A 14,016-nucleotide genomic window follows, 5' to 3' on the forward strand; every position below is an offset into this window, starting at 1 on the left:
GCTATTCAAAACTATTAAGTCAATGATTAAGAAGGCATTAACATCTCAAAAACTAATTAACTAGACTACCAGTACATTGGAGTTGTGTACAGCTTCCAGGAATGCAGGAGCTTTGAAACACTTTGCAGAAATTTAGATTGCCATTTATCTTTTACTGCCTGCCACAACAGAGTTTGTGGAAAGGAGACCGAGGGATGATTCTGTCAGATGGAGGGCATACGCTGAGGTTTTCTGTTCTTACACCTGCCTGCATCTTGCCTTTGCGTACGGCTTTTTATTGGTGCTTGCCACCACTCAATGTTCATCACTGGATGAATCGAGGGCCAGTACAAAATTCATACTGTGTTATAGATAAGTCACTCAGAAAAAATGAAAATACACTTTTTCATTCAATATATTAGACAACCTATCTTGTTCATTTTCAGTGTCCCACACCTGTCCCTGTTGACTGGCTAATGGTGCCTGCTAGAAAGGTGGCAAGAAAGGTAGTTGGTCAAATTTCTTGATGAACTGAATATTGATAATGGGCTAAAGTCATGGAAAAATTTGGATTAAGTCATGTCATGCAGTGGGTTAAAGCCTCAGTCACATCAAGTCAAAAATCCTGTATCATCAAAAGGCTGTAAGACCCTGGGGGCCACTGCAGACTGAGAGTAAGATTTTGCACTTCACACTATATGCAGCTTTCTGAATTTTTCCTATTTCTCACAAAAACCCTGCTTGGAAGACTAAAGACGTCATCTTCTGAAGTACCTAAATAAAAGGTACACACACTTTAGAGCTTAAACTCTTGACACAGACACCATTGTCTGAAGCCAAAGGAACGGAGGCTCCTAGACTCTATGAAAAATCATTATATCAATTGTGTTCCTGTTGAGGAAATAAGTGGCTCCCTCTCTGACTCACTGTGCCTACCAAATACCAGTGCATTAAAAGTTAAGCAGGAGCTAACCCCTCCTTGATTGTCCGCAATTCTGGGCTCTGGATATGTAACATTGATATGTCTTTTCTGATGTCACCTTATTTTATCTTACAGGAGAAGGGGCTTGAGCCTAAGCTCCTAAGGGAATAATGAGATAAAGAGACATACCTTAAAAAGTACAGGTACAACACTGTCGACGAGATGATGAACAGGACTGTATAAAGCACCACAGTGATTAAGGCACCAGGAATCCCTGACTCCTCTGCTCTTAGAAAGACCCAGTAGAGCTTTGCAGCATCAGCAATAGGTTTCTCTACACTGTTCCCAAGTCGCTGTCATGGGGGGGGAAAAAAAAATCAACGTAAGAAAATTGCCAAACCTGATTAGATTATTTACCTATAGACACAACAGAACCTGAATTTCTTTATAAGAAGGATTTAATTGTAATTTGTGGGGCACACATCTTGAAGCTTAGGAGTCTACTACACAGAATTTGAGATTAACCATGAGATGTGAAATAAACTATATTCTGGCTTATTTTAGTACAATTAAAATCTACCCTATTAGAGGTGGCTTATTGAACAAAACCCGTGTCACAGTGAAAATACTCAATGTGAGCTTCGTTAGCATATTTCAGGAGAAGTGGAAGGGGAAGAAGGCTGAAATTTGCCTTATTTCAATGACCAGAGAGGTATAATATTGAATGATTTATGCTGTTGTTTTTAGGAGTGCTGAGTGAGCAGAAAATGCTTGTGCCAGTGCATAATTCCAAACTCAAAATGATTTGCCCTTGTCACAAGAAAAATACTAGTTCCTACCAGACTCAGCAAGTTATGTTATTCTGAACACGTGCACTTTGGAGCGTGTATACACACCAGTTCCCAATTTGAGATCGAGTCACTGTTTGGTGCTACCACTGGAAAACAAAAGCAACCATCATGTTATCTGAAATGCCAAATGGAAGTATCAGGGCATCTGCATGTGTTGCCAGCTGACACCTAGGATAGCTTTTCCACTAGACTTGCAAACAACAGCATCAGTCAAAGAAGGTAGTGGATTCACAAAGCTTCACTGAGACCCAATGAGGTGAGAAAAATGAAGAAAGCAACTACAAGTAGATCAACAGGGGACACCAGCAGGGTTTTGCTAAGTTTTGCCCAAAGGGGTTGACCTTTTTTCAGTGCAAAAGAGACAAGTTCCCCCTTATGAAGCAGTATTTTAATTTATGTACATGCATTATCAAGTCTGTCTGCAGCATTTTAAGTCAGAAAATCAGATATTCCCTTCACCCCCACTCCTAGTGTCCAGTCAGTCCAGTTTGGGAAGCCACAAAGAACAGTCTGCAACATTGAATAATCAACAAACATCAGCATTATTTTATGATATAGCTGTGTCATGGTTTAACCCCAGCTAGCAATTAAGCACCACGCAGCCACTTGCTCACTCCCCCACCCACCGGTGGGATGGGGGAGAGAATTGGAAGGGCAAAAGGGGAAAACTTGTGGGTTGAGATAAAGACAGTTTAATAGGTAAAGTAAAATAAAAATAGAACAGTAGTAATAGCAATAATAACAGTAATAATAAAAACAAGTAATAATAGTATAATAGTAATACAAAGAAAGCGATACACTGTACAATTGCTCACCACCCACTGACCAATGCCCAGCACTCCCCCCCAGGCAGCGATCGTTGCCCCTCCCCCGGCCAACTCCCCCCGCTCATATACTGAGCATGACGTCATGTGGTATGGAATAGCCCCTTGGCCAGTCCGGGCCAGCTGTTCTGGCTGTGTCCCCTCCCATCTTCTCATGCACCTGGCAGAGCATGGGAAGCTGAAAAGTCCTTGACCAGTGTGAGCACCACTTAGCAACTAGCACAAACGAAAACATCAGTGTATCATGACATTTTTCTCATCCTAAACCCAAAACACAGCCCCATACTGGCTACCAAGAAGAAAATTAACTCTATCCCAGCTGAAACCAGGACAAGCCGTCATTTAATTTCTTTCCTTCCTGAGCAGAAATAGAGACGCAATGAGACCAATACCACTGAAGACATCTGACTGTATGGTACTCCCACTGCTGTGGTGGAATTAAAGATACCTCTTAACTGTACAAAATAGCATCCGTAAGTTGTATCATTAATAACTTCTCCAAAGGTACATGACTGTCATATACGGTACTTAGTTACACTATTAATAGTTTATGTTCAACTGCTCTGTAAACAAATAAACATGTATAACTATTTTCATTCTACTGAAGATGAAACAAACCTTTAGCATACTAAATATTGGTATGGATTTAATATTCATAGAACAAACATAGTAATTTAATTGGGAATAAGGTGGTTTGTGTATTTTTGCAGATACACAAAGAGTCCTGAAGGTTTCGTAACACTCTATGTTTCATTATACTTCCAGTAAAACATGGAAAAAGATTGTTCAAAAATCTGTTATTTTCCTTTTTTTCCCCATATCTAGTTCTTAAGAACTAGCTACTGTATTGACATATTATTGCCCTCTGCTGGATCAATTTAGAAGAATTCAGCTACGTATCATGGGTGTTCTACTGCTCAGAGCTAAAATAAATTCCTCTCTTCACTTTTTTCTTTTTAAAGTGACACAATGACAGCCATATCCATATTAAATCACATTAACACATTTTGGAAGGCTGTGAAACTGCACCACCAAAAAATCCAGTACATATCATTCAGAAAGGGAGTCTGTGACCTTTAGGCTCCAAGAAACCTACACCTTCCTAAGCAACTTGCCTGGACTAATCCTTAGCAAGAGTCAAAACTTTCTCCCTCTTTTTTGCTACCCTTGCAGTGACACGCATAATAAAGACAATTACAAGTCCAATGATGAGCTGTACAAGGACTGAGATTCTTGAGTATATTTCTGTTCTCTCCACCCTTTGCTACACTGCCAGGTTTCTGTAATGGAAATTACAAGTCCCAGGAGAATGGTAATGGCATATACAGACTAGTCACTAATTCAGATCTGATCGAATTCTTTACAAAAAAGTTAAAATACATTATCTCCTGGTTCTGTTCTATCCTCTCTTCTTTCAAAAAAAAGCTGTCTGCCTCCAACACTTTCTTATCGAAAAGACTGTCTACCAAGGAAAATCCTCTGCACAGCAGTCACATCCTGACATCCCTCCAGAGAGGCAAAAGTCTGAATAGCAAGTAAGAATTAATTTCTCTCTTATTCAAGCAGTTCTTTCTGGCAAGGCAAAAATGGTGTGGGGAAAGTGTATCTTTCTATCCATTTTTTTCTTTCTAACAAAGAGATTGTGTCAATCCTTTTGTGGTCCTCAAAGACATGATCCAAGAAAGATGTCTTCGTTTTAAATCGTTTCTATAATATCTGTCAATACCTGGCTTAGGTACTTATCACACCACAGAGTGATGGTCATGTGAGCACTCTGCAGTCTCTAATGTTTTTTATGATGACACATATCGATGTGGGTAAAGAGGTGTTACTCTCTACATTTTACAGCCTACAGAGAGACCAAGTGACTGGTCCTGGGAAAGCTCTGGCAGAACTGGAACTAGAACTGTGTTCTCCAAAATCATAGGAAAGTTTCTTACAGCTGGAACATCCCTCTACAAGCTGAGAGTAAATCAAGCCTAGAATCACACATTTGACACAGTATCTCAAACTATGAGTTGAAACCCTCCAAACATGCAACTGGCGCTCTAGTCTTCCCTTAATAATAAAAAAAATTAGTTAGTAAACAGAGAAACCTTTCTCTCCAGGGCTATCTGTCATCTTTCATAAGCATTAAAGCCATTTAGGATGCTAAAATACATTCTAGCACTAAAATAACTCATATTACCGCAACACAACATTTAAAAAATGCCTGATCTAAAATAGATTGGCAAGTAAATCTGAAATAGCTGCTGAAAGAATGCCAGGAGAAAAAAAAATAATTACAAATGCAATAACAAAAACACATGTAAGAGATATAGTTTCATTTTGGAAAGGATATACACAGTATATTGTGTAATATTTGAACAAATGAGTTTCTACCAAAGATAATCTTGGTGGGTAAAATTGCCAAATTTTCAGTATGAGGTACAGAGAGAGATGTGCTTTTTTAACACTGTCATGAAAAACTTAGTTACATTATTCGTATCTCACGTTTCCCTCTGACCAAGAAAAGAAGCCCTATTTGAAATTGATAATGAATTCAGTCTGACTAGAACTGAACATAATTCCACTGAAGTCAATGGCAATGATTTTCTCAAGTGTAGGAAAGACAAGGCAGACCTCAGCCTTTCCTCCAGTTTTTATGAATACACCAGCATTGGGGCAGGGGGAAGCCTTTTAAATATTTAAATATTTCTAGCTTGGACATTGGGGAATTACCCCTTTTTCTCCTAGGAAAATAAATTGTTATCAGAATAATTACAATTAAAATTCAATTCTGTGCATGGTTTACACCATGAAATTAAAAAAAAAAAAAAAAAACAAAAAACAGCAGGCTGTCCAAGTGAAAACTACAGTGTGTTGCCACATGCTTAAAATATTGCAATTACCTCCCAAGTGAGCTCCAATTAAATTTCTTGAATAGCTGAATTTCAATTTTCAAAACCACTGCAATGGCAAACAGCACGTAAACAGTGGGAAATCAGATTTTTAACAGGGCTTCTTAAAAGCAGCGCACAGGTTAGCGGATGAAGAACCGAGAGACCTGAGAAAACTTGATCCACAACAAGGACTTTAGATTACTGCTTGATCTGGAGCAAGCAACAGAAACAAAGATATCTTTGAAAGGCAGACAAGGGCAGAAAAACAGCAATAGCACTCCCCCAGAAAATCTCACAGCACCCTGCGCCCATCAAAAGGACCCTATGTCACCTACACAGTGAGAGCCATATCTGAAACGCATGTTCTGGGAGACTAGGCATTACCTCGGATGTGATAAAAGCCCCCAGCCACCAAAGTACAGATGGGCTACACAGTGCATACATAGGCATAGACAGAGTTGGAAGCTTTGCTCTCATCATTCTACGTGTGGTGAAACTGTTTCCTTAAAGATGACTGTCTTTCAATCTCACAAGTCTTTCTAGGTGAGCCAGCAAGTTATATTAACTGCATTGCACATCAGAGAAGTGCACAATAACCTCTCCTTTTGGTTTTGCCATTTTTTCAGTTTGTCTGTTTCAGTGCTTAGAAAAATCTGAAGCACTAATAATCAGGACTGCTCATTAACCCATCTCCATTAACATCCAAAATCGCAGTAATCCTTTTCAAAGCAGATGCAATCATTCCAGTGGCGGATTTACTTTCTTATCTCCATATATGGCTTGTACAGTGCTCTTAATTTTATGCAGAAACACAGTGACTCCATTAGATGGGAATTTTGTTAATAAAAAGGTAATGTATAACATTATTATTTAATTTCTTTTTAACTTTCATGTTCCATTGCCAGGGGTGGAATTTCATATCTTTCAGTGATTCACTGAATAAAACAAACTTCTACGTCAAGATCTCATGTCCAAGTTATTTTAAGTGACTTACCCCCAGGACTGAGTCCACTATGAACACTGCCAAGGGGTCTAGCACTGTCCAGAGTCCCAGAGCTATGATAAACTTTGACAAGAAGGAAGGGAATGAGTGAAACAGCTGCTGACAGCCCCATCTGATCAGGACTATAAGAAGCAGCCCTGCATTCAAGGTTAGGGGCCCCACCACAACCATGACCAACTCTTCACTGGTGTGCAGCAAGGAGTTCTGGTAGCACAGTTCAACAGTGTGAGGGAAAAGCTGGAATCTGTAAATAAGCAAAAGGAGAGAGTTTGCCTGTGCTCCTGGGCAAACCATTAAAAAACCATAGAATAATGCATACAGCATGCTGCATTATAAAGTTGCATCCCCATTTTGGTCACAATCCTCTGACCAAAAACCACTGAAGCCACTCAGAAAAATAAATTTTTTCTCCTCCTCCTGCCCCTGCGTCCTTTGATCCCCTCTGACTCTCAGTTCAGTGGATGCACATCCAGGCCCTTGGGACTGTGCAGGCAGGGGTATAGGAAGACTTTAGCTCCCAGAAGCGCCAATATGAGCACAGGCCCCAGGAGCTCACCCCTCTCTGCATACTGCAGCACCTCTGGACACTGCGCAAAGCAGAAAATGTGTCAAGGAAGACACAGCTTTTAGTATCCCTAAAGTGACTGAAAATGTCCCTCTTGCCACCATGGGACGGTGGGATTTTAAAAGCTCGCACAATGAGCAAATTTGCTGGCGCTGCAAGAGACAGGAACTGCATGGTATTGTGAGCTACACACAGATGCTGAAATTTAAGGCAAAAATTTCAAGCAAATCAAAAGTGGCTTAAATTTTCCTCCTGAGTAAAGGTGAAGCGGTTTGAGATTCTCACTTTGTTTCTGACTTATGAGTGAGACCACTATTTAGCAGGACTGGAGAGCGCTCAACTCAGTCTCTTCTGTGGGCACACAGCTACAGATTTGGATGCTGATCCAGGGCATCTTGGCTTGAGAACATTATCCTTTATCTAGCTGACTGCCTGGGACAGCTGTGATTAGTGGCTTCGAACACGACCACTTCTCTCTCACACATTGCTTCCTTCTGTTGTGTTTCCTTTGCTTTCCCAGACTCTTGATGCTTGGCCTCCCAAAAGTTTTAATGCCAGCTGGCTGAGCGTGCCTGGTCTGTGCAAGGCCAGAAGCAAGAGATGGCTGGCTTTGCATTAAGATCTAGAAGACTACCTTAACAATACCAAGTGCTGTCCAGAGTCTGCTCAGACACTGTGTTCAAATTTTAGCCAATAATCCCTGTATCACAGCAGACACAGGTCACAGAGTTGCATGTTAGTGGCTCCTACTGACTGATTCAGGTTTTCATGATGTTTTAAAGTGAAGAAAAGAAAAAAAAAGGTTCTATTGGAGAAATCTTCCCTTCCCTAAGCATGACTGATCTTTTTTGCTCTGTAAACCCATTCTCTACCCCACAGCAACATATGGAGAACCAGGTATATATCACCTGTGGACTTGTTCTCCAACTTTTTTTTTTTTTTTCATGTCAAGTAATGACAAGTAATGATTTTCCTGGAACTCTCTAGAGAGCATACAGTTAAAATATGCCAATCCATTGTAGTCCTCACAGTAAAATTGATATATCAGTTAAATTCTTCGAAGTATTTTACTCATAGATCACTTTGGTAACATCAAATATGATTTAAATGCTTCTTCAATTTTGTGCACTTCTTAGGCATTTTGAAATATTTGATCCAAAATGATAAATGATTCTTGTGGAAGATACATAACCTGCTGGGTATCTCAGAGAGGGAGAGGTAGGCATGACACAAGATTCACAAATGGACACATCCTGTTCTGGGTTGAAAATTTACATTATTAACACCTTCACTTTTCTGTTAGGGTCACATTTACATATCAGATCATCTGGACTTTGGATGTGCTCCTTGTTCTCCAGGTCTCTGCAGAGGCTCCTATCAGGGCTTGCATGCAGAGCCCTTAGCATGCGTCTTAGTCTTTAGTTCTCTTCATAGTGTGAAGGAACCACTTTGAATCAAGCTATTTGTAGAAATATTCCAGCAGAGAAAGAAGGCAGTAGGACTTACTTTGTAACAGGAACAGAGATGGTCTGAAGGAAGAGCCATTGGCTCAAATAATGCAGGTAAAGTCTCACGAACCAAAGCAAAACTACCAGCAGCGTGAGCAGCCAGAAGTCCCTGGAATGCCAGCGTGCAGCTCCCAGCTCTGAGAAGGCTGCGTATAGTACGAAATGGAAACGCTCAACAACCCGCCTGGACAGTTTCACTTCAGCAGCAGAACGGCGGCTGGAAGTATATGGAAATGAAACAAAGAGTCATTTGGAAAATCATACAAGAAACAGTAGTCCCTAAAACACTGTAGAGTCCTGCTATACAGATAAATGTGGCGCACACTCTGATTGTAACTTCTGATTGACTGACGCATCTGACAGGAAAAAAACGAAGTTTTTTTCCATTGCAGTCTAGATGATAGGTAGCTTCCTCCCAGAAATCATGCTGCTATTTTCATAAAAAAAACAAATCACATTTAAAACAAAGGTTTTAAAAGTCTTTTGCTTTCATTTGAATTTTAATTTTCTCACAAATTGCTCTCTGAGGAACACTTCATCACTTATTTTCCTTCTGAGAAAATGGTAAAAGAACTTGTCATATTTGTACTGAAAAAGCGTTCATTTTATTGAAAAATGTGAACAGCTTTTTGGCGTTTGGGTAAGAGAGCATCAGGCAAATATTTCAGTATACAATGTGGGCTAAAACTTCTCTTTAAACTACTTTCAAGTGAAAGAGAAAATAAAAAGGAACTTGCACTGTAAAGTATTCTGCTACTGAGTGCAGTGTGATTTGCCCTTTAAGCTAATTACTATACTGCTTCAAAGGAGGGAAAAAAAAAAAGAAATGAGATGCAGAGATGCAGCCTTGGCATTGTGTTTCCAAGAAACTGGAGTCTCTCAGCTGATTCAAAGCTGAAAAGACAGTAGCTTCTTTGACCTTTTGAAACTTATAACTGCTATGCTTATTTCCACTGATTTAAATGACTAAGCAGCTGAGATGCACAACTGTAGGACTAAATATGATGTCATCATGCTCAAACTGTTATCTATATTGATTAAGACTTCTGAAAGTTCAGAAATATAAAGATCTTTTTGTGGAAGAAAACATGCTGCCTTTCTAAAGCGTAGCATATGACTGGAGAAGAAGCGACAGCAATACTTGCACTGTATTTCATACTCTTTTACAGCATTTTCCTGCCTACATATATGAATTTCTTAAATAGCTATGTACATTTCTTTCTCCAGCAATCACAAAGAGAACTGTGAATAGTAATGGAGAAACTTAAAAGGATTCTGCATTTGGTCTCGGTTTGAATGAGCAGGAGAAATACAAGTCCCAAACTTGCCAGCCATAGGTCTGGATTTTGGGACCAGCCTTGGCATCACGTTACTCCTGACCCTCAGTGCTGAGAGGATGTGTTTACAGGAGAAGGCATGCTGTCAGCTAGCCCCTTTTCTCATGAGAAGGCTCAAGCTTTAGTTACCTGGTTGGTTGAAGAACAGGAGGAGAAGTTGTCAGGGACACACCACAAAGAATAGTTTTTGGGTCACTAAGAAGGCCTCAAGTATAAATCACGAAAACTTCTCACAGAATTATCTGTTGGGCTGAGACAGGTGACCCTTGCAGTGACTATAGGTTGATCTGTCAGGAGTTTTGAAGGGCTTTTTGAGACACTGCAGTCCACTTTGCTTATATCCTAATCAGTCACAAAGTCCTGCTTTACAGACTTAGGGCCACATCATGAATCACCTTCCTCATATTGTAATTATTTACCCACAGCAGCCTACAGGAACATCACAACACGTTTCATTAACATTATGAAATCATAGTCTAGGCTCGTGTGAGAAAGAGACAAAAACGTAAAATAAGAAATACAATTGACTGTGATATTATACTACAAAAACCATAGCGTTCTGGATGCTCTGAACTATGAAGTTAGAGTGTACTACATTTCCTTTTATATAAAGAAATTTTTGTCATCTTTAATAATTTCCATCAAAGTGTGCTCTTAACGTATTCACTCCTTGAGGAGACTTAATAGGGTAGGATTAGCCACAGAGTTATTTCAGTTAGACCAAATAGTTTGTTGTGCAAAAAAAGAAAAAAGATAACAAAAAGAAAGGAAAAAAGAATACTATCTTAGCTCATAATACTCTTCTCATCTTTCATTAAACAAGCAGAATTACATAGATGTCCCACCCAGCCTCACCCATGTCAGAAATCCACATCCTACAGGGATCACTGCCAATCTTCACCTCTGTGCTGAGAGCATGAGTAACCATGTATTTTCCACAAAAAATCTGGATTGAGACCACCTCCTCATTTTGTAAGAGTCATTTACTACTAGATTATTTGGGCTCAGTTTACTAAATGAAGCCACCTCTGAACAAGCAACGCCAGAGTGAAATGTTCAATATACCACCTGTAAAAATATTTCAAGACATAAATCCTTCCTCCAACCCAACACACAGATTGAGAAGGAGGGCACGCAGCTCAGAGTGCTGAAAATACCAACTCCTCTTTCATGCACAGCTGTCCTGGAGCACCAGAAACACTGAGAAATGTGTAGTAACCAAAATGCTGGGCTGGGAAGGTGAGGTAACTTCTTCCTTACAGAGTCAGGATTCTGGTGATGCAATTAGCACTTTCACAGGAGTTTCATGAATACACTCACTCCGGCTCTGTAACTCATTGTGTGGAAGCTGCTTACGTAAGCACCATGAGCACACGATACAAAGTGAGGCTATCAAACTTCCCTAAGACTTAGGCAGTAATGAAAATATTCAACCTGTGCCTTCATCACTCCATTGCTCCCCAGTCTACTTCCACTTTCAAGAGGTCAAAATAGAGCTAATGCTTCCACCTGTGAGCTGTCAAGAAAGTTGCACCTTTTTAGGACATGAAGATGAAAAATAGCAGAACTGTGGTCTGTGCGTTGTCATCTCTGCTGAGATGCTGGCTCTGTCAGCCATAGGAATCCACCTACTCAACAAAATTCCAAAGTAAAGTAGAGAAATTCAGAGCACGTTCACTGTTATCAAATCCTGGACGCCTTCCACTGGCAATGACCCTGCTTAAAGCCACAGGACAACATTTGCGATCTCTTTACTTTCATGCATCTTTCCCCTGAAAAAAGCAATAGCAGCCCAGAAACTCCACAGAAAGCCAAACTTGCTGGAAGTCAAAGAAATCAAGAAAAATATATCCATTAGGTAAAACCAAACAACATTCATTTTGATTTTTGAAGAACTGTTTTTTCTTTAGAAGACTTCATGATTTGCATCATGCACCTTGACCATAGTTTCCAGCTTTTAAATGGAAATTAAAGTCCTCCTTACTGTTTAACTTGTCAGACAGTCCAGATTCTGTCACTTCTGTGCTAGGTTGTACTTCCCTGTGACTGTGTAACACCTTGACATGAACATCATCAGCCAGGGGTAGAAATTGGTGGAAAATATAGCATATCCAGTGACTCACGGAAGGTCCCAACCCACAACTGGAATCTCCTCATTTACTTTAAAACAAATTCAGTGGGCCCCAACTTACTACTTGTAAGTTACATCAAACTATTCCTGAGTACACATTAATCATGGTATAAGGCTGTTTACTGGTTGCCACTTCAAAACGCTGGGCTTAAATGATATCTCTTATTGACTTTTTTGAAGAATGAAGAAAGGAGAAGGCAGAAACGCAAAATGAAATGCACCAAACAAGTGGTAACAGCCCCTTTAAATATTTTTAACTGGTGTTACTAGTGAAAGCTCGTGGGTGGAGTGACAGTGCTGGCAGATACAGTTTTCAGAAGAGATTTATATGAAGTTGCTCTAGGGCAGAGAGCATGAGTATTACCTTTCAAAAACAAATCAACCCCTCCACCCACAAAAAACCCAAATCTCAACCCTTGGGTGAAAACTATATAAAGCTCCAAATGAGAAGCCACTTGAGCAATGGATTTATCCATGATTCCTTGGATTACTGGTAAGTAATTTGGCTGAATGTTTCTGTTCTAGGGCATTAGTTTTGCATTTTTCTTTACAAAATGCTGCAGTAACAAATAGCAGCGACCGAATTACCATAAAAGCAGGTCAATTATTTCAATGGAAATTGTTCAGAAGGAAAGAAATGATGCACAGATTCTCTTAAGCTACACTTGATGATGATGACAGAAAAGTAATGGCTGATAGAAGGCAGTGTGTACTGTTGGGTGACAGCTTTGCTGCTGACAAACTACGACGAACATTTGTATAATGCACTCCAAGATTAGCACTTACAGCTGATGGTGGGGGTAGATTCTCAGCCGATGCAACCCTGCTTGTTCCAGAGCTACAGTGGTATATACCAGCTGAGGTATCCAGGATCTAGTCTGAATGTATCTATTATTTACATTGCATAAAATAAGGCAAAATAAATGCTTTATGTTACCCATACAGCCAGAAAAGATTTAAAGAGCAAATGCAGACATGAAGGACTTTATGCAAGTTACTTTCAGGGAACCACAGTCCTCACAGCCCAAGAATCTGTGCAATGTATTTACTCAGTTCACAAATAAAAAAGACCCCTCCCCATCACCACCATAAATAGTAGGTATTTAAACTTAGCCATAAAGTTCTTTATGGCTTATCAACAGTAATGAAGATGCAGGAAATGCTGCCCAGTGTTACTACAATGAAATGCTATCACTTTCAGTCGAAAACCACACCTGTATCTGAAGGTACAGCTAAAAATAATACACTAATACATGTAGCCCTTAAAATGGAAACCAGTTAACAGCACCACTGATAAAGCATGAGACAGAATGGAATCTGATTCATTCCACTGTGCACATGAACATATATATAAAACATATAATTCTATTATCATTAGAAGTATTTTATTATTATTCCTTCTGCATAATATTTTTCCTTTATAGATCTCATATTGCATTATAAAGAGATTGTCTTTATCCCAGGCTGTATAGTGATGATACAAATGACTTTGCCCAATAAGCCAACGGCAGAGCTGTGAACTCAGCTCTGCTGAGTTACAGTCCATTATTCTATCCACTGGATTCCTAATAAAATATTACTTTTTTGTTTATTTGTATGCAAAGTGAATATAAGCAGGGAGAACACTTGCTAAAGATGAAAACACTGCTTTTTCTCATCTCTTTCTAGGACACACCTATGCTTCATATTCTTCAGTTTGCAAGCACCAAGAAAGGGGTTACCACAAACAGTTACAGGGGCTATCTGCTGTAAGAGAGGTGGCAAAAGACCTGAGAGGACATCAGGTAATTCCTTAACATACAAATGCTCATAGGAGAATTTGTTCTACAGCTTGCTGAAAAATCCAAAATCATGGTACAGAAGAAATGCTGGAAATTATGACAGGGTTTATTCTTCAGGTGCACCTGTGGTGGAAAAAAGAAACTGCCAGAAGCATGCAAAATCCAAAAACTCTAAAGGAAGGCTTTAGGAATTAAATATCCTTGCAAAGCAGGAAAAACAGTCCACCAATAAC

General features: G+C 39.6%; 1 protein-coding gene across 1 annotated transcript in view; it reads right to left on the reverse strand.

Annotated features, from left to right (window-relative positions):
• The window catches only part of LOC104021898 (uncharacterized), a 124,149-nt gene that overhangs the window by 48,791 nt on the left and 61,342 nt on the right, over positions 1–14,016 (reverse strand). The window contains exons 11-13 of the mRNA XM_087748580.1: positions 8,533–8,751; positions 6,453–6,705; positions 1,091–1,254 (exon numbers count right to left, since the gene is read on the reverse strand). Of these exons, the coding sequence (XP_087604706.1) occupies positions 1,091–1,254; positions 6,453–6,705; positions 8,533–8,751 (636 nt within the window). The remainder of the gene's footprint in view (positions 1–1,090; positions 1,255–6,452; positions 6,706–8,532; positions 8,752–14,016) is intronic.

This window comes from Nipponia nippon, unplaced genomic scaffold (genome assembly GCF_047370975.1).
Source record: "Nipponia nippon isolate SJK-2023a ecotype South Korea unplaced genomic scaffold, ASM4737097v1 scaffold_1, whole genome shotgun sequence".
NCBI classification, from domain to species: Eukaryota; Metazoa; Chordata; class Aves; order Pelecaniformes; family Threskiornithidae; genus Nipponia; species Nipponia nippon.